Raw genomic sequence first — 21,507 nt, forward strand, 5'->3', positions numbered from 1 at the left:
TTTAGGATACGAAATTATGTTTTGTTATTCACCTCGACAATCATAACGATTGTTCTCTTGGGAAAACGATGTGTCTCCTTTGGATGGATTCCATCTCTGGTAATCCGATACTAACCAAATTCGGGAATTTTTCCATCCAGATTCGGGTAACGCGCATTTTCCAACCAGATTCGGGTAAAATTCCAACCAGATTCGGAAACTTTTTATTTTTCGACCAGATCCGACAAAGCTAATTTTCCTTTATTATTCCTGGTTACCCATTCAGGTGCTTCCAGTCACTGCTCTTTTCAACCATATTCGGATTTCTTGCGCTTTCAACAGACGAGAATCAAGTGCTTGATTTTTTTAGGTTGTTTTGCCCATAGTTGTTCAAAATAGAATAATTTTGAAGGTTTCAGATAATTATGAAGCGAAACAGGTGCTCATTGAAAGAAATTATGCGAGACGCTGAAGAAAAGTGTATAAATGGCGAAAGGATCAGTATAATCTCAAAGTTGACGGGAAAACAGAATCGAGAAATTATGAAATTTTCGGAATTGATTCAATTGTTGCCTCGGGTAATGAAGAAGATGTAGGAGAGAGGAACAGTGACGATGGAACTTTTTTGACTGACAGAAGTGAATTGAATGAGATTGAAGAAGCAGAGACACGAAACGCCTGGAGGTGTCTAAGTAATCAAGATTTGCAGAGAATCTACTTTCTCGTTACCACTACACCCTCAGCTGTGGTCTTCACTCACGATATCTGATAAACCCCAGACACCAAATGTCTCTCTTCCATCACGCTTATCAAGAATCCCAATCAGTGAGTTAACAGAAAACCATCACAACAATAAACTATTATTTCATCTTTACAGAATTACTATCACAATGCATCACAGTTGGTGGAATAGCGCCCAGCGACCTGTCGGATCTCGTTGACGTTTTGTTCAAAAGACACGCTACATATATGTTGTGAGTTTTTGGGTGAACACTAATTTAAGCCTGAGCATAAGCCTAATTCCCTTTTTTTAATGCACATTTTCAGCGAGAACGCACGAAAAGCCAATAAAAAATCGAAGAACAAAATCATGGATGAACCCGGAACGCCAAAGGTCTACGAACAAAACTCGCCTACACCCTCTCCAAACTCGCCTCTCAACACTGACAGAGGGTAGGCAATGTGAAATCCGACAATTATAAACATTTTTTTGGCTCCTAAATTTTTGACCAAATTCGCCATCTTTCTAGTTATTCATGTTTTTTGGGTGCCTCAAATTTTTCCCGGTTTTCTCGTGTCATTTCCTTGTTATTTTTTACTGATTTCTTAATAAAGTTATTTTTTAATGCTTTTTACGGTACGGGAAATTTCAAAATACGGGTTCACTAAACAACGCGCACTACGACGCTCCGCTCGTATTTTCCGGCCAAATCTGGTGAAAGTCCAACCAGATTCGGCTAATTTTCCAACCAGATCTAGCCATTTCTGCTCCGGAATTTTCCCGAATCTGGTTGGAAAATTACTCGAATCTGTTTAGAAACCGATTACCAGAGATTTTGATTTTGTCTTCACCTGGTCTCCACCTAATGCTTGTCGGTAATCTTTTATGACACCTGCGGCGGTTCACAATCTGAGGTGTGAATTCATTTAACACCTGTTTTATTGTCTGTTACGTCTTCACATATCAATTTATGACGTGATATTGCCCGTTGAAGTGTGAGAAAAGGGGCGGAGTTTCCCAAGGGACGGGATTAGCGCAGGTGTGCTAAGCCCCGCCCCTTAGGTGAAGATGCAAGGGTTCTAAAAATCGGATTCCTCATTTTTCATTTCTCCCCCTCGTTTCCAGGGTGTCGCAAGACGCCCTGATGCCAGTGATATACTCCTTTATATCCTGATGTCAGTGGTTTCGCAAGATTCCCTGATGCCAGTGATATGGTACCCCCATGTCATGATGCCAGTGGTTTTTTTCAGGTTTTTTTCCCGGTAAAAACCAGATTCTATTTCACGTACTGAGCCTCTACGCGGCGAAAGGGATCAACAGACTCAAAGTCTGGCTAATCAGTACATTTTTAAAGTTTCTCGTTTCACATAATTTTTCACATATTTCCTGACTCACATTTCGTTTAATTACCCTGACTCACATTTCGTTTAATTTTACATTTTTCTGTAATTTATGGCGTTTAGCTCTTGTGACGTAAATCTCACAGTATCAGGGCCTGGTTGTTTTTTTCGATTTTTCCGGTTTTTTGTCTGAAATCTGATGGACCGGTGTTTGAATACTGTAGATTACTGTAGATTACCATGGGCAACTAATCTTTTTTAGTTTGTTTTTTGCACATACAATCACGTCAAACTACAAACTACAAGGCTTTTCAGTAATCTACAGTAATCAAACACCGAATTTCAGACAAAAAATTCAGGAAAATCGAAAAAGTCTTCAAAAATAGCTAAATTGAAGAAAAAATCAATTTTTTTTCTGGATATATTTTCTCGATTTTCGTGCAGTGTCCCTCAATTTCATCACTGTCAAAAACATAAAGTTTCAGCCTTTTTGTGGGGTAAAAATACCAAAAATATACATATTTTTAGGACTACGGTAGTTGTCGCTGTGGGACCATTTACCGGAGCAAATTTCACATAGAAAACTCACAAATTCTGAATCTCCTTTCCATTTCAAATTGAACGCTTTATTCTCATAAGAAACTGCCGTATAGTTAATTTCGAAACTTGTCTCATAGTCATGTGGCCGGAAACCCGATTTCAATATCTGAAATTACAAAAAAACCGTGTTTTAATCCCAAAAAATTCGAATAAATTCTCACTTGAATATCTTTGAAAAAGTGGTGAAGAAGGCGAATGTAAATTCGAAAACCGGCTGAAAACAGCGAACTTAAATAGTACCAAAACAAAAAAAATACCAAAATTCACAGATTTTTGCTCTTCGCAAAGCAAAATCTTTGTGGAATCCGATGAATATGTACCCAGATTGTCGATGTCTTCTGCGGAGTTTTTTGAAATCAATTTGGTGATGCTGAACGCTTGTTATTATTCTAGTACAAAAAATTGGGGTTGTGGAAGAGAAGGTCTCATAACAACATCTACAGTAATCTAAAAATATTTTTATTGATTTTCGTCGATTTTTTCTTCAAAAAATTTGAAAAATTACAGTTTTTGATAGTGATAAAGTCGAGGGAAACTGCAGAATTTTTAGACCTTTTTAGGTTTTTCAGCTATTTTTGGAGATTTTTTTTTTTCGGTTTTTCCAATTTTTTTTTGTTTGAAATTCGACGGGATGGTTTTTAATTACTGTAGATTACCGTAGAAACCCTTGTATTCTGTAGTTTTTTCCAACCAAAAAAATCTACGTCAAAATGCTTTCACAAAAACGACTAAAAAAGGAAATCTACAGTAATCTACAGTAATCAAACATCGTTCCATCGAATTTCCGACAAAAAGCCGGAAAATAAGAAAAGAGTCTTCCAAAATAGCTGAAAACACTAAAAAGGTATAAAAAATTTGCAAAAAATCGAAGAAAAAAGCAACTTTTTTTCTCGATTTTTTTCTTCAATTTTCGTACGTTTTCAGTCATTTTTTCACTAACTTTTTTGTCGAAAATCGAGAAAATAAATCCGGAAATTTGAAATATTTTCTGGTTTCTGTAGTCGTTTCTCTCCGACAGCTACAATTTTTGTGCACTAGAACAACACCTAGCAAAGAAAAGATTCGCGGATTTATCAGAAGTATTCGGGGGAATCGTGTCTTCTGCGTCCGGTCCCAAACGACGATGTTGGATTTCTGAATCCTTATCCAATTCATCGAAATAGTCCTCCACCCAATCATAAATATCAACTTCATCTGGAACGTCGACGACTTCAGAAGACATAACGATGACGTGGAATAGGAGAAGAAGGAATTGAAGCTTCATGATGGTTGGCTCGTCTGGGCTCTGTTTGCCCTTTTATATGATGGCGGTTAATCGAATTATAGCACAAAAATGTCAGGGAATCTGAAAATTTGCTTTTGCAGAGGTTTTTCAATTGATCCTATATTTTTTCTGATGCTCACAATTGAGAATTAAAAAAAAGAAGAAAAAATTGAAAAATTATATCGCTTTTATATAAAACAAGCGGGGACATTCCATTCTCGCAGTGAGAAATGGTTTGAAAAAAAAGAGGGGGACCAGTTACATTTGCTACCTGTGAAGAAGTCAGGGGAGTGGTATCCTATGAAAGTTGGGGGTAATTCAATCTGTTCAGTATGTTACAATAAAAATTCTAGAAGAAGGAGGGTAATAAGAGTAAAAGTGAGTAAAACACAAAACGATTAATTACGGTTAGGCTTTCCATGACGGGCGGGTAGCGAACGGGTAGCTGCTACCTGCCTGTACCCGTACCCGCCCGCTTGCTACCCGGAACTTTTTGTGTTTGCAGACAATGCGCGCAACTTGCCGACACTTCGATTGAAATATTTTTTAAATGATTTGCTGACAATTTTTTGTCGCTTATTGATGTCGAAAAAAGTTTTAAAGTGAAAATAAAAAATAATTCAGGTATAAAAATTCATCAGCCAGTAAAAATGGACGAATTTGTTTCGGAAAGAAACCGAAAATGCGCGCGAATTGTCGGCAAGTTGCGCGCATCGTCTGCAAACACAAAAAGTTCCGGGTATCAAGCGGGTACGGGTACGGGCGGGTATACCGCTACCCGCATGGAAACCCTAATTACGGTTAATCAAAATTTAGGAAAAAGAAACACATGCGGGCCATTTAGACATAATTTTTAGGGGGGTCCCGGTCCTTTTCCATTGAAAAGGGTGAAGTTACTTGTTGAATGGCACATAATAAGCTGGGGGAGAAAGAGCTGGAGAAAGAGAAGAAATAACGGGATAGACCAGTTTCAAAAAAATCAATGAATTTAAATATTTGAGAAAAGAGTTCGAGATGAAGTTACAGTCGACGATTCGGACCTCTTCGGTGGCGTCGCTCTCGTTCTTTCTCCTGAGAAATCAAAACACTAGTCAAAAGTGATAATGAGTTATAGAACTCACGACATAAGGATCAACCTCATAATGTTTGATGTGAACCTGTATATTGTGAGCATCCTCCGCCGGCGCATAGTCAGGAATAATGTCTTTTGGAACATGCTCTTGGGTGAATCTATCGTAAGCACGACAAATTGGTGTCACATAGTCAATAACATTTCGCAACTGCTCATAGATAAACCCAGTGGCCTTTTCAACTGCAGATCTAGGATCATAATTGACGAAAAGAACAGCAGCAGCTATGGTACGGTAGGAGAAATTGAATGAGTCAATGTCAGAGAGAAGATAGTCAAGGATCCGAACCATTCGAAGATATTCGGATCGAAGAAGCTCAGGAATATACATATTGCCTTCTTCGAAATGATCATTGTTTTTCTGGAAAAAGAAATATATATACAGAAAAGGAAAAGATGACTAAATCAGCTCACTTTTCCAGTTCCCAGTAATTGTAGATACGTTGATAGCCACTGAACACTTGTAATGGGTCCGAAACTCCACTTGAGATCTTTTGCAACTATACTCTCCATACGACAAATATCATCGCATGAAAAAGCTCCGTCGGTCAATGCAGCAAGATCGGCACATTTTGGTGGATAAATCTCCTCGTATTTAGCAGCAATGAATAACGCAGCTGTCCCAACTAACTGAAAATTCTCCGAAATGACTTCTTCTCTAGTTGATTCCAAAAATCGATCGGCATAATCCACAGCCAAATGGAACGTCTCCCGATGAAGTTTTTCGACATCACAACACTCCATCATCCAATCGACAAGCACCCGACGCATATTAATAGTCATATCCGGATGATTTCGGAGCAATTGTCTTGTAGCTCTCGGAATATCGTCCCGTTTAACCATCAGTGACCACACCTTGGTAGGTGACCCTATCCCTTCGCATTTGCCATAGCTGAGAAGACTAGGAGCATCTATCATATGCCGATCGTTCATCAGACGCTTTGTAACAGCGAAGTCATCATTTTGCAATGGCAGATCTGGAAAGTTTTGAATAAAGAAGAAAGAAAACCAGAACAGCCTACCAAATTCATCTTCCGTCTCTTCGTCTTCTTCATATTCATCATATTCATCTTCCTCGTCATTGACATCACTACTGACGTCGTCTTCGACATCGCCATCTTCTTCAAAACCGTCGTGCTCATCTGATTGTGGGGTCTCACGACTTTCTTCTGATTCTGCATTATGATCAGAAGATCCATCGAGTGATTCCTCCTCTTCTGGCATTGCTGGAAGCGGTTGGCCCCGTGTTCGTGATGATGTAGATCCGACAGATGATTCAGTCTCACGATCCTCTGAAAATACTTGGAACAGAATAGTGGCAATATTGGGGAGATGGAACAAACCACTGCTGAATGAATCGTCGCGGCTTCCATTTCCTTTCTTTTCCGTGGAAGGACGTTTCGCAACTGGTCCTTTCTGAAAGAATAAATTTGTTGTATTTCGATTAGAACTTTCACTTTTGAACTAAAAATACAATCAAAACCCTTCGTCCTGAAGTTCAGGACCTGAACCGAAAATATCTAGTAAAGGATTTGGACCTTGATAGCCCCTCAGCACTTGTAATGGATTCGAAAAAAAAATATTAAAAAAACTAGGGGGCACCCGGAGTTGAACCGGGGACCTCTCGATCTGCAGTCGAATGCTCTGCCACTGAGCTATACCCCCACATGTGAATGGCGGTGGGGAATTGAACAAACAATTGGGAAAACGTGTAAAAAAGAGGCGCAACAGGATTGAAAAGGGAACGATCAAACAATCACTTTCGGTAGGGAGAATGTAGGATTGGGAGAAATTTTGCCTATGCTTGATTTGAAAGATATAAGATAATACAGATACCGGAATCCAAAAATGATCATACCTGAATAAAAATAACAAGCTATATATAACTTGCAGTTAAGTCGTTCAAAAAATGCAAAAATAACTAGGGGGCACCCGGAGTTGAACCGGGGACCTCTCGATCTGCAGTCGAATGCTCTGCCACTGAGCTATACCCCCACACAAATGACGAGTCGCAGACTGCAGGCAAGTAGTGGTCGGAAGCGGGCGACGGGACGCAGCGGAGACGGCGATTTGAACCGTGTTCAGTGTGGTCACTCTATGTGTCCGCTGGTTATCCCTGCGTCTCTCGTAGAATCTTGTCAATCTAAGGCCTGTGAACTGAATACAAGCAATAGGATGAGAGAGAAAAGAGGAAAGGCAATGAAGAAGCAAGAAAAAAGAAAACGGAGAAGAGATTCAGAAGAACTTCTTGGCGCACTATTACACTGGTCAAATACAAAGTGTCTGTTTCCCAGTGCAAACTTTTTTCTTTCAATTGTTACGAGCTGTTTCCCGCAGATAATTCCTAATGAACTGTCAATTTGACTTTCTTGATTAATGATAAATCCCTTCCTGCGAACCTTGATCAATATCAATTTTCGTTATCAGTTCATCCATTCTTACCATATCTTTGCTGCATTTTGTCACAATACGCAGCCGCTTTACAGTTTTCCTCTTAGCCTTCGAGAAGTTTGAAACAAATGGCTGAGGCATGGGGAGAAAGTATTTGAAAAGTACAAAACTTTTCAAATTCTCCCTTATCACACATTTCTATTTCTCTTGTTCCCCGTTCTGATAAGAACCCTCGTTTTCTTACCTCTGTACTACGTCGTTTTCTTGACTCCGAGCAGTCCGAACGCTGACTTCCGACACTTTCGTTCCGGGTGCTCGATGAACGTTCCGGAATGTTCTCCTTTACATCTAACGAAGTCTCCAGAAGACGTTCACGCAACTCATCATGTGGCGATCTGAAAGATATGTCAATTTCAGACGTTTCTGATTTTTCAAACTCACAAAATTGCTGACTTTCTTTCGGCTTTCTTTACCGGCTCGCCTGTTGTTCTTGATGACTTTCTTCCAGCCATCTATTTGATTAAATTCACCTGAAAACATTTCAGTGGCAATTAGGAACTAAATGAGAAAAAAGGTATAATAGAGTTGGTAATAATTAGGCCTTGTACACAAGCAAGATGAGATAGCACTTTATCGCTCCTATCTACATTAATTAGCTGGGAGAAGTAAAAACACATGACTTGTATCGATTAGGTCAACAAAAAGTTCAGAATAGAAATAACAACTTTTCATTAAAACTAGAAAATTGCGGATTGTTCACTTTGAACTCAGTCAGCTGTCACATGCAATTTAAACTCGTAAAGTTCGCGCGCAAGAGAGTACGGTAAAGAGTCAAATCGACACTGAACCCTTTCGTTTCGTCATCAAATGCCCCGCCCATGAAGGGAAATCGGATCACTTTGATAGAAAAGGAATATTCGAAATCGCCGAGATCAGATAAGACGAAGATCGTGTTAGTTTTAGATAGATAAGACTGGCTTAAAGGACTTTCTAGAGGCATTATTCAACAGCATAATTTTGAATTTAAGCCAGCAAAAGAGCTTTGTAGAGCTTTCAGAATCCTTTTCTAAAGCCTAAACTTTTTTTCAAATGACTTCTTATGTAAAGCTTACATTTAAGCTTTGTTTTCAATAAATCTAGATATACGTACTGGGGTCTCTGGGAAAGTCGAGATGGACTAGGGACTCTCCTAGTTGCATAAGAGGGCATCGAAGTTCAAATCAAAAAATAGGAAAGGTCATCGAAGGACAACCAGTTGCGCCATCGCTGTCGGCTAGCTCTTTAGATTCAAATCGCGCGCATTTCCCGCGTTCCCTCCGTTTTGCCGCCTCTTCCACCCCGAGGTCTCACCACGATTTCTCTATTTTCTCTCTAGCCCAGCAAAGAATTTGAGGAGAGTTGCTGGGGTCTCATGAGAAGAGACGCAGACATACGACACGTACGAATAGAGGGCACTACAACAAACCCTTGGAGATGTTAGACATAAAGAGATATAATAAGAGAAAAAGAGGAAGAGCAACATCTTAGATTTCTGTTCCGTATTTTTCCCCTTTTTTAAAGTTTTCCATCTGAAAACTGATTCAAAATACAGTCCCTAAACTTTTGTTGTTTTCAATTCTGTATGCATCGAAATCTATCGATTTCCCCTATGTAAAAACTGTGTTCCAACTCTAAATTACTGCTAATTATAACGACAACCTCGTTTCTTCTGGGCTACTCATCTTTTGACCAATTTATCAATTTTTCAGCGACTTCAACATGTCGGACGATGAAGAAGGACGTTTGCGTATCGATGAAGGGGATTCCAACACTGAAGAAATCAAACCACAACCAAGAGCTCCTCCACTGCTTCCAGGGGTAGTGGTGTCGAAACCTCCTCTAGATTTTCCATCAAGTTCTAATGGTAAGTTAGATTTTTAAAAGCTCAAAAATACGACTTTTATACATAGTGCTTGAAAAAATAGAAAAGATGCCTAAATATTATTGATGACCTAGTCACCGAAGACTGCAGCAATTAAAAATAGCAATTTCAGCCACTGAAACGAAAGATAAAGACGTGTCTGGTAAAGAAGATGGAGAATTAGATGAAGATGATGAGGAAGATGAAGAGCAACAGGAGGAAGAAGAAGAAGAAGAGGAACGTGAAGAAGATGACGAGGAAATGGATACCGATGACACAGAACCGAAATTAACGATAGTCGAAGATCCCGATGAGCTAATGGAAGTTTCAAAGACACCAGAGCCACCGAAAGTTCAGAAAAAGGAAGAGGTTCCTGTGAAAATTGAAGAGGAAAAAGAGGATATAGGTAAATTTCACTGAAAACATACTAGAAAGCATATTATACTTGTGAAATTGCGATCCGGAATGAAATTATTTTATCGGAATCCGGAATCCGCAACGAGAAAATGCGCGGAATTCGGGAAAACTCGAGAACTCTCGCAAAGTACCACATTTTTTGAAATTCCAGTGTAAACTACTTTTCTCGGAATGCGGAATTTGCGATTAATTTCGAATTGATGAGTTTTCAGTTTTCGTTTGATCTCAAATAATACAAAAGCACTGTGAATTTGAAGCGAAAAATATGAAAAATAGGAACATTTGAAAAAAAATTTGAAAGAAATTCACAGCAAGATTACTGTAGGACGTAATCTTGCGTACAGTGTTTGCACAAAGTTCGAAAAGTCAAAGAATTTTCATTTTTTTTTGTGCAATTCGGCTTTTGTCAGACATAATTTTTAAGACATGTTCTCAATTTGGGCTTTCGCAATTCCATTTTTTTCAGTAATGTCCGAACCTTCATCGCCGGATTCGTCCAAACAATCAGATGAACCGGAAATCAAAAAAGAAGAACCGTTGGATGAACAAGATATTACAATTGAGACAGATACGAATAAAGCCACGACACCAGATGAAGCGCCTCAGCTAAGTCCCGCACCAAATTTGAAAAATGAGAACGGGTTGATGAAACCACCTCAGAGTACGGAAAAAGCACCGAGAAAGCGGAAAGGTAATTGAAAGCTTATAAGAAAAAACAGTTTTATCTTGAAATAGTTTCAGAATCTGCTGACAACTTCTCAAATGATAAAAGAAACATCCCCTCGTCGTCGGATACACCAAGATCGAAGCGATCCAGTTCTCAATACGCAAAACTCGCAATATCAGCTTGTTTAGCAGACGAGGATATTGTTTCGTTACCGATGATGCCAATTCAGACTCCACCGCAAACTAAACGAGCGAAGCGCGATGTCAGCACCAGTGTGATCACCACAAGGTCCACAGATATCGATGGGCTTATTAACGACGAATCGATTCTCTCTACACCACCGGGAACACAGTTGCTTCTTGAGATAACCGTAATGTACAGAACGAGAAGTTCATTAGCATTCCGAATCAAAGGATGTGAAATGATCGGATTCATTGGCGATGGATTATCACCTATTATCTCTGCTGTGGCTGCAAACACTGCGTCTACATCTGGAAATAACAACAATAAGAAAAAGGTCAATAACTCATCAAACAACGAAGAAGGCAAGGATGGGCGGTCGAGTTCGGCAAGTTCGAATGGGCGATCGGCGCGTGGTGGATCGGTACTGAAGGATGGGAAGGCAGACAAACAGAAGGGAAAGAAAAAGAAGGAGGATCCAAGTAACGAGGATATAGATGAGGAAAGTCAGAGTGTTGATAATTCGGGATACGACAAATGCGAGTTAAAAGAAGTCGATGTGTAAGTTTTGTATCTGAAAATATCCTTTTCAAAAGAATTTCAAAAAGTACAACTTTTTCAGAACTCAATATCACGATTGTCACTACGAAGGGTGCGAAAAGCGATTTCAGCAATCACAAGAACTCGATTATCACATTTCAAAGTATCATAAGAAACGAGTGGTGTGTCTTTGAAATTGAAACGCATCTTATATCTATTTTCAGATGATTTACGAGTCGATTTGCACACAAACCGAGATCTCATCAATTTCTACGCAAGACGTTGGAACGGAAACGGATGATTTGTCGGCGATGCCAGTGCTCAAAAAAGAGGTACCGATTAAAGTGAGTAGAGCGCAGATTTTGACGAGACTTAGAAAATTTTGGTTGCGCTGGGAAGAGACTACAGTAGTTTCAGGCATTTCATGATTCTCCACGTTTCAGCAACCAACCTATGAAGATCTCTCCGATGATGATATGGATTCGAAACCTGCGGAACTTGCTCTGAAAGTGCCTTCCACGTCTTCTGCAGCTGCCGCTCTTATGGGAATTGCCCAACAGACTGCATCGGCGACTCCTGTAGTTCAACGTTCAACACCGTCAACACCGATTTCTGCTAAAATTGGAATCAACCCACAGATGATTGCGTTAGCTGAAAAAAGCAAGCAACAACAGCAGCAGCAACAGAAGATGGTCGCAAGTTCACCAAGACCTAACCAGCATCCTGTATCCGCCATTCCTTCAACTTCTGCACAACCTCCAGTTCTTATCCAGACTCATCCTATGGGAGGTCATCAATTCATAGCTCCTGGCTTCCATCCAGGCCTTATACACCATCAAAACCATATGGCTGCTCTTGCGGCTGCCATGGATCCTCGAATAGTTGCCATATCTCAACAACAGCAACAACAACAAATGGCTCGAACACCGAGTAGGCAGTCAGGTACCGACTCTCATAAGATCCACGAGCTAGCCAAGACAAAGGAGAATGAGCACCGACAACGGCAACAGTCCGCGACGCCGAAGACTCCTGCTGGAAGTGGGCCTGCTCAAGGAGCAGTCACTCCACAAAGGCCGTTTATTCCTCCGCAAATGATGCAAGCGCCTCCTGGTGAGCATTTTGGAATTTTGCATATAAGAAGATGGCATTTTCATAATTTTTAACATTCGTTCGAATAGAGGCCAGCCTACAAACTTTTCTGTTGGTTCACAGAAATATAAGAAACATAGTTTCTTCGGGATTTATGTGTGAGAATTATACTTCACAAACATTTTTTCACCATTTTCACCATGAAACAATTCAAATTGGTATTTTTAAAGTTTTTTCATCAGAAATTCAGGTCAACAAAACAGATAAAATTTATTGAAAAAAAAGTAACAAAAACAACAACAAATTAATAATAACGTGAGATATATTTCCGTGAACCTACAGAAGCGATCCCGAGATCGCTTCTGGGAGTTTTGAAAGAAGAAGCCTGAAAAAATAAATATATTAATATTTCCCGTGAACCTACAGAAGCGATCTCGAGATCGCTTCTGGGAATTTTGTGAGAGCGAAAAAACATCCAGAATCGATCTCTTCATCGATCTCTTCAAGTTCACGTAAATCTGCCAATTTTCGAAAAATATCGTGAAATTTTGAAATCCACAAATTTTTCATTCTGAAAATGGACACCCTTACTAGTAAGAGTATCGTGTTTCGTGATTCAATGTGAATTTTTGAAAAAAGCAAAAAACATTTCTAGCTGCATTGTTCAAATATTTGTAATATTATCTGATAATATTGTTCATTTTTGAAAATATCGAGAAATTTCAAAATCAACAAAATTTTCAAGTAAACCGTTTTATCACGTTTGGAGGATTTAAAAAGTATATTATGCCCTTAAACTAAAAAGTATATTATGCCCTTATTTGAACAATGCAGCTAGAAATGTTTCTTGCCTTTTTCAAAAATTCACATTGAATCACAAAACACGATACTCTTACTAGTAAGGATGCCCATTTTCAGGATGAAAAATTTGTGGATTTCAAAATTTCACGATATTTTTCGAAAATTGGCAGATTTACGTGAACTTACAGAATCGATGAAGAGATCGATTCTGGATGTTTTTTCGCTCTCACAAAATTCCCAGAAGCGATCTCGAGATCGCTTCTGTAGGTTCACGGGAAATATTAATATATTTATTTTTTCAGGCTTCTTCTTTCAAAACTCCCAGAAGCGATCTCGGGATCGCTTCTGTAGGTTCACGGAAATATATCTCACGTTATTATTTTGTTGTTGTTTTCTTTTACTTTTTTTCAATAAATTTTATCTGTTTTGTTGACCTGAATTTCTGATGAAAAAAAGTTAATCACCTTAAAAACGAGTGAAGTACCGTATTCAAGAAATTTCTGTGAAAATCTCTCCGCCAGACACGAAAAAGTTACGAATTGCTTAAAGTTAATTTTTTCTGTGTAAAGCATACATATTTTTCCAATTTGCAACGAATTTTGAGCCAGAGTTAGAAATTTTCAAATTTTCATCTTCTTATATCATGGGATAATTGTATTTCAGGAACGCCACAAAGTGTGCAACAACAACAACAACAACAACAAGCGGCACAACAACAAGCACAGCAACAGAACCTAGCCGCTCAACAGCAATTATTGCAGATGCAACTGCGAGGAATGGTTAGTAATGAATAAGGCTTCCGTTCTGCCTGAAAATTTAGCCGGCCGGCCGACCGACCGCCGACCGATCTTAACCGAAATGGACGCCTTAGTGATAATTATGACTAAATCAGATATTTGATATATTTGTTCCAGGTACCCCAAATGCCGAATCAACAAGAACAACAACTACTGATGATGATGATGGGTCTAGGCGGTATGCCTATTCCAGGAGCTGTTCCGGGTGCTCCTGGCTTCCCACAACAACAACAACCACCCAAGTAATCAAAACTATCCATTTTTTGTTTCCGGTGCCTTCTCTGCTCTTTCAACTTTGTAATTTAAAATTTGAATGTTAACCCTATTAGCCTTTTCTCGGTATTTCCTCTCTTTGTGTCTAATTTTCTTAACTTTGTAAAGTGATTTATATTATTTGAACTCCCCCGGATTCTTGTGCCTCTCTGGTATATCAGCTATAATCGATTCTCTTTCGTTGTCTCTTCACACAAGTATATACAAAAAACAAGATACAAACATTTGATGTGTTTCTTTTTCTTCCAGCTTCGTTTTGCCCTTTTTTCCCTTTCTCATGCTTCTTTTTGTGTTATTATCTTTCGTGTGTCTTCTGATTGAAATTTATTATATTGCCTCCTCCTTCTGCTGAATACACTCTTTCAACACTCTAAAACGCCTTGATCCCTTGAGGAAATCCGTTAAAAAATAGTGTAGGTGTGAAGAGGAATCAATCAAAAACAATCATTCTTCTCCCATAGATCCCTTCCTTCCCCCCTGCCACAGCCTGATGATATTTTCGCCTTGTCCAGGATAGCAAAACAAAAAGTTAGCTGGGGATAGCCGAGAAAGCATGAATCACAAAGAGAGTGGTTAAAGAAGCCAACGGAATTACAACATTTCAGGTAGCAGTCGCCGCGAGAGAATCCGTCAGTTGAGATAGCTTGAGCCCCAGAAGAAAACCAACACATTGGTACACGAAAAGGGCCACTTTTTATGTGAAACAATTGGCTCTCTCGGCTTTTCCCGAGATTCAACGATCCTCTCTCTTGGTCGGCCCCCGCCTTCGGGAGAGATTTCAGAAGAAAATAGATAAAATACGAAGGAAAAAGAACATCTGCGAAAAATAACGATGACGAAGAGAACGAAATTGAAGAAGCATCACAAATTGAAATTGAACGCAATGATGAAATGTTTGCTTGTGGAGATTTGAAGATGACCTGCAAGTGATTCAGAAGGATACGGAGTGCACTCCACCGCACGTTGGCCAGATCTTCCACTCATAACTACGCACGGTGATTCTTTCGGAACGTCATATGAATACGCTCGAATGCTAATTTTTGAAAGAGGCGTTGGTCTCGACGCGAAAACTACAAGTTCAACAGCCGAGTCTTACGGTTTTGTGTCTGCATTCCATCGGGAAAAGCAGAGAAAAGTTTATTTAAAAAACCGTCCAGTAAAAATATCGAATATTGCAGAGAAAACAGCAACTAGAGATATTTAAAGCTTTACAAAATCAAATCATGAAACAGAAAATTTTTTTACAAATTCGTTATAATGATTTTCAAAAAGTTCTATAGTTTCGAGCCAGTGTACAGCCGGTTAGGACGTTTGTATGAATAAGATTTTGAGCCTTTCAGATAGTTCATTTTATGGCTCGGAAACAATAAAATTGAGAAGTTTCAAAGGAATAACTATGAATTGAATCATTTAAAAATTATCAATTTATCCATTTTTTAGATTAATGGTCCAATTGTTTCAGAGATCACAGAACCAGTAACAATAATATCACATTTTGATGTTTTCAGTTCAAAAATTGTCTAGTCTATTTTCCTGCACAATTTTTGAAGATCTCAAAATAATCGCAAATCGAAAGCTACCATAGAATTGACTCCATTTCTGTGGCAAGGGATATATCTCATTATGATGAAACTGTATAAAATTGTAGAGACTTTTTTTTAAATATGCATATTTTTATGTTAAGTATCAACACCGTTTTCAGAAGCGCAACGTTAGCTCTCTACTCAAATTTTCTTATTGAATCCATTTTTTTTGCATCGTAAAAGATTCCATAAATTAAAAGAATAATTATGAGACGATTTCACAAACATCTTCCGGTTTGATTCAACAAATTTCTGTTTCAAAAACGTTTTTGAACTGAATGGAAATGCGAAAGGCGGTAAAAACAACAGGTTTAAAGAAACAGTTCAATCGATTTAAATTTTCCTGTTCATGTTTCCGGTGCTCTTTTTAATTTATCAAACAATTGTTTTCTTAAAAATGTGTTTACGGCACGTACATGTGGTAGGTTCTGAACTCATTTTTTCACATTGGAAAAAAGTTTAAAAGCGAATAGAATAAATTTTGAAACAATTTTACAATTTTGGTTTAATTACAAAACATTCTGTTTCAAAAACATTTCAAATTTTAACGGATATTTGAGAAGCCGATGTGTATTTCTTACGGTTAATACAAGAAGACAGTTCTTTTGATGAAGAGTTCCCTTGAAAGTTTATTTTGCTAGAACTCTTCTTTTAATTAAACCATAAGTCATTTTCAAATAACTGAATGTACCGTAAATCCTCTAATTGAATGAACTGAATAACTTTGCCCTTTGAGCTCAATTATCATGGTTTCTGTGAAAGATATAAGAAATCTGTCAACTGACAAGATATTTTTGATTTTATGATGAGCATTATATCAGTTGACCACTTTTTGATATCTTTTACAGGAAATGAGATATATGAGCTCAAAATTGACTGTTTGGGTGGCGTTCTATTAGAATGTTTACAGTATATACATGTAGTAAGTGGTGAATCCATTTTTTGCGCATTGGAAAAGAATTCATAGGATAATAGATTGAATTATCAAGCGATTTCAAAAAACTCGTTTCGAAAGATATCAAAAAGTTTCTGTTTCAAACACATTTTGAATTTTAGGGTGATTTGAAGAGTCGATAACAAGGGTATCATCAGTCGACCACTTTGATATTTTTTACAGGAAATAAAATAAATGGGTTCAAAGTTAACGGTTTGGGGGACATTCTATCAGATTATTATGGTATGCTTTATAAAACATTTTTCAGGTCAGTTGGATGCAGCTTTCATATCCTCTTATCAGTTTTTGGAAAATTCACTTTACTATTTCATAAAATCTTTAATCTATTTTGAAACCCACAAAAACTCATCATTCTTTCACCACACTTCCGTTCTCCGACACCTCATCTCTATTTCCCCCAATTATCATCAATATTGTGCTCACCACCCGCCTCACCTAAAAAAATGAGTGGTCCCATTTGCACACTGATCCCCCTGGAATCTCCGAATCGTTTCGCTCTTCGATCAGTCAGAAGATATAGACGATGAAGTGTGAAGAGAATCAAGACAACTACCGTATCTGTTTCCATCTCTCTCGGCAGCAGAATCATCGTAGAAAACAAAGAGATTCCAGACAATTTGTTGGTTGAAAAATGGCAGGGAGCAGCGGATCTGAGGGGGCGGGCGATGGGGAAGAAGAAGAGAAGAATGTGTAATAGGAGGAGAAAGAAAGGCAGGGGCTTCTTCTTCTTCTTTCTATCAGATGCCAGTGGATGCACCACAATGAGAAGGATCCTGTGGGATCCCGACGGGTCCCCCTCTCCACTCCCACTCACTTGTTTTCTTTCAATTGCTTCTGGCTCTTCTCAGAAAGTTGAGACATTTCTTTCTTTCTTTCCTATAGTCGCATGGTTCTTCAATTGTATAGTAAGGTAACTTGATCTGAAATTTTCGTTTTCAGAGATTTTTCTAGAGGGGTACTGTAGTTTTGAGAAAAAGTTTCAGTTCCAATTCAGGTCCAGGGAAGGTGTGAGTCGCCTAGAAAATTCTTTTTTCTAATTTTTATATTCCAAATACAGTAGTTTTCATGATTCGGTTCATTTTGTGATAGCCATAAAATCGAAAAAATGGAAACTTCAAACTACCGTAAACGCTCTATTAAAATAGAAGCCTACCCTATACTTGTCCTTTGAGCGCAATTATGTCGATTCCTGTAAAAGATATAAAAAATCTGTCAACTGATAAAATATCACTGATATGATGATAAATATTTTGTTAGGTGACCACTTTCTGACATCTTTCACAAGGAATGAGATATGAAGGGTCAAATCTGGTGATTCGGGACCGATCATTTCATGAATAATTAAACTGAAAATAGAAAGGAAAAATTTTACCTGAGCCTGTAATTAAAAAAAAATCCTAACTGGCCTAATGAAATTTTCGCTATTTTTCAGATTTTATAAATCTACTGAGTTTTAGAAATTAGTAATTTGATTAGCTTAAAAAAAAAATAAAGTTGAAGAGAGGGATATCAGATTTTGGACTTACGGCATGTATCCTGACGTGATGGTGTACAGCGTTCGGAGGCTTAAACTTGCGCCACCGTAGCTCAGCCGGTAGCGGCAACGCACCTCCAGCGGCGGGCCCACAAGTTCAACTCCTCGAGTAGCTTGTATAGCTGGCTTAATGAAACTATTGCTGTTTCTTTGAGTTGATAAATTTAAATTATAAAATCAGCGATGCTCCGAAAATTTGAGTAAAAACCTAAACCAAATTGCTTTCCGATTCCCTGAACCCTCCTCAACCTACTAATTATGATAACCAGTAACACAATGGGGACTACATCAAAAATTTCGAAAACCTATTACAATTTTCGACTGTTTTGCTCCTCTCTGTGAGCGCCCACATTCTCTGAACTCTATTCATCTTACACACTATTTTCCTTCTTGTCATCATCAGTTTGTTGTCACCTGTTTCCTCGTTTATCACCCCCGGTTTCCTGGTGAACAATTGTCCCAACGAAGCTTCTTCTTCTATTTCTTCATGAATCGTTCTGAAATTTCTCTGGAAAAAAGAAAAGTTTGATTGTTTCTGTTCGATTTTTCCTTTTTCGTATACATGGACAACACAAAAAACAATAATTTCGGAGAGAAGACACAAACTTTTTATTCCCTCCGGAGGAGACTGACTGTATACAAAATATGGAAAAGGGGACAAGCATTGAAAAGAACAAGCCTCGTTTTTTTTTCAGATTTTTATTACATTCTTACCCGATGTTTCGTACATTTTTTGAAATTCTCGAAAATTTTATATCTAATTACAATTTTTTCAGCGAGGAAGATGCCACCAACCGAGGATCAAGTTGTCGCTGGTAAGTCTCCGAAATTCCTTAAAAAATTCTCTTTTGACCCCCATAAATCACCAAAAACCATTGTTTTCCCACCGTTTGTGCTCATTTTATTTGCATTCGCGTCAGGAGCGGAGGCGGGTGGAAAACGGGGTGAAAATGGATGAAGAAAAGAGGTCAAAACTGTCAAAAAATTTGTGTGCGAATAATTTGATAATTTATTTTGTGTGTGCATGCGTTTCGCTTATTCGTATAATTTCTATCAATCTTTCGTTTTCCGGGTTCTAAAGCAAGCTGATCAATGAATGAAAGTTCTGGATAAGATTTATTAAGAAAGTTATTGTTATTGAAACATACATTTATACTCGAATTTAAAAAAACAATTCCAAAGCTTAAATTCTAAGACTAACTGTTATCTCTCTCGGTACTCTATCTGAACTCCAACTACCGTATTTGCTCTAATAGAAGCCCACCCTATTCTCACACTGTGAGACCAATTATCTCGGTTCCTGCAAAAGATATCAAAAAGCTGTCAACTGATAAATTTTTTATCAAAATTCGACAAACACTTTATTAGTTGACAGATTTTTAATATCTCTCATAGGGACCGAGATAATTGAGCTCAAAGGGCAGGTACCGTAGAAACTCTAATACAACGCCCTCCAACCGTCAACTTTGAACCTAAAAATCTCATTTCTCATAAAATATACAAAGAAGTGGTCAACTGATAGAATGTTTATCATGATATTGCAAAGATTTTATCAGTTGGCACATTTTTAATATCTCTTGAAGTAACCGAGATAAATCAGCTCTCAAACAGTATCAAAATTTATTACCATAAAACCTGTAATAGAAAGGCCCACCAACTTGAAAATTAGGACCAATTTATCTTATTTCCTGTCCTCTTAAACTGTCAACTTTGAGCTCAATTATCTCGACTCCTGTGAAAAATAGCAAAGCAATTTCTACCGATAGAATATTTTGATATTATGGTAAAAATTTTATCAGTTGACACATTTTTGACATCTCTCACAGGAACCGAGATAATTGAGCTCAAAGTTGACAGTGCCAAGCCCTTCTATTATAGGTTTTACGGTACTTCTCAAAGAGACGCCAATTACAGGATCCAAGGTTTGCTGAATTTGAATCATCAGATTCTCTAAACATCCGAAGATCCCAATTTAGAATCATTTTTCGTTTCTCCTCTCTCAAAATAATTTTCTTGTAGGAGTGGGCGCTAATCCTTTCTCGGGTGTGGCACATCAGCACGACCTCAGTAGTAGTAACCCCTACCGAAAACTTTAAACCGAACAGCCAATAGATCCTTCTTCTTTTTACTCTTTTCTAATGATCTACCATCACTTTTTTTAGACACTACCCAATGCTGAAATAGTATGAAAAACGTGAGAGAGCAAGGAAGAGTAAAACAAACATTTCGGGAAAAGAACAATGTGCTTCTTCTACTTCGGGAAGAGAATGGGGAAAAGACTCCTCAAATACAATATTGTTCATCTTTTACCTTTGGGTTACTATCTTCTCTTATTATAAATTGAGAGACACGCAGAGAGTTTTCTCGCCGCAGATCGAACCACTTCAAATGGCACTTTTTTGTGTTAGAGCTCACAAGTTTTTCTGAGATAGATTATTGGGGTGATAAGAGTACGGTAAAGATTTTGAGAAGATATAAAATGAGATTCTGGCTTGAGAGAAAATTGATACTTTTAATAAGAAGGGCCCTCACACTGTCCTGTTCGAGCTCAATTATCTCGGCTAACATGAAAGATATCAGAAATCTGCCAACTGATAAAATGTTTGTGGTTTAACGATAAACAATTTATCAATAAAGAAATTCCTGATATCTTTGACAGGAACCGAGATAAATTGGCTCAAAGTTAGAAGTATTTAAATTTTTGATTTGGAGCTTTTGGATAATTTTTTAGAAAACTTTTTTCTGCATTTTCTAATTTTTCCCACCTTCAAATTTAATTTTGTTGCAAATATTTTCTTTTGAAAAGTTAAAAGAGGCGCAGGTCAATGTCCATTGGTAACATCATAAACCCTAAAGTTTTTGTGTTGTTCTAGAAACATGTAAATTTTCGAAATTTCAGAACTTTTGTGATTTTTTATTTTCTCCGTAGCTTCAGTTTTCAATAAATTCGATCCTACGAAAGATCAAAATTTAGCTCGTCCTTTAAACATACCGTAATACCTGTAATAGAAGAGCCCCCTAACTTTTAACTTTGAGCTAATTTATCTCGATTCCTGTCAGTGATATCAAGAAACTGTCAACTGATAAATTGTTTATCATAATATCACAACCATTTTATCAGTTGACCACTTTTTGATATCTTGCATAGGAACCGAGATAAATTGGATCAAATTTTACAGTGTAGAGGCTCTGCTATGACAGGTTTTAAAGTAATTTTTGTTGTCCCGCTTTAAACATCGATGTTGATAAAACTTCAATTTACTTTAACTCCTTCCTGAAACATAATTTCTATTTCTTGAAGTATTTTTTTTTCAAAAAATCTTTCAAACCAAAAAAAGAAGAAGGGG

General features: G+C 37.9%; 3 protein-coding genes and 2 non-coding genes across 5 annotated transcripts in view; 1 reads left to right on the plus strand and 4 right to left on the minus strand.

The window, feature by feature from the left end:
* CBG12772 overlaps positions 1-3,904 on the minus strand; it is a gene marked incomplete at both ends in the record, with an annotated part of 5,784 nt that extends 1,880 nt beyond the window's left edge. The window contains 4 exons of the mRNA XM_045241143.1: positions 2,630-2,746; positions 2,802-2,854; positions 2,898-3,010; positions 3,687-3,904. Of these exons, the coding sequence (XP_045094965.1) occupies positions 2,630-2,746; positions 2,802-2,854; positions 2,898-3,010; positions 3,687-3,904 (501 nt within the window). The remainder of the gene's footprint in view (positions 1-2,629; positions 2,747-2,801; positions 2,855-2,897; positions 3,011-3,686) is intronic.
* A 1,020-nt stretch (positions 3,905-4,924) lies between these two features.
* Cbr-cye-1 lies at positions 4,925-7,936 on the minus strand (the record flags this gene model as incomplete). Its single annotated transcript, XM_045241148.1, has 7 exons — positions 4,925-4,975; positions 5,026-5,394; positions 5,448-6,010; positions 6,056-6,334; positions 6,377-6,449; positions 7,669-7,819; positions 7,866-7,936. 7 exons carry the CDS (start codon positions 7,934-7,936, stop codon positions 4,925-4,927), a joined length of 1,557 nt encoding a protein of 518 aa, XP_045094966.1.
* Positions 6,627-6,698, minus strand: CBG29106. Its single transcript has one exon. It is a non-coding gene (tRNA).
* On the minus strand, positions 6,957-7,028 carry CBG28854. The gene has a single exon. It is a non-coding gene (tRNA).
* Positions 7,937-9,182: 1,246 nt separating the features above from the next.
* Positions 9,183-14,061, plus strand: Cbr-pqn-21 (the record flags this gene model as incomplete). Its single annotated transcript, XM_045241154.1, has 9 exons — positions 9,183-9,327; positions 9,458-9,730; positions 10,208-10,432; positions 10,483-11,149; positions 11,211-11,310; positions 11,353-11,472; positions 11,572-12,238; positions 13,682-13,797; positions 13,933-14,061. The coding sequence occupies 9 exons, from the start codon at positions 9,183-9,185 to the stop codon at positions 14,059-14,061; spliced, it is 2,442 nt and encodes an 813-aa protein (XP_045094967.1).
* Positions 14,062-21,507: the final 7,446 nt, after the last annotated feature.

This window comes from Caenorhabditis briggsae (assembly GCF_000004555.2).
Source record: "Caenorhabditis briggsae complete genome, chrI, whole genome shotgun sequence".
Taxonomy (NCBI): Eukaryota; Metazoa; Nematoda; class Chromadorea; order Rhabditida; family Rhabditidae; genus Caenorhabditis; species Caenorhabditis briggsae.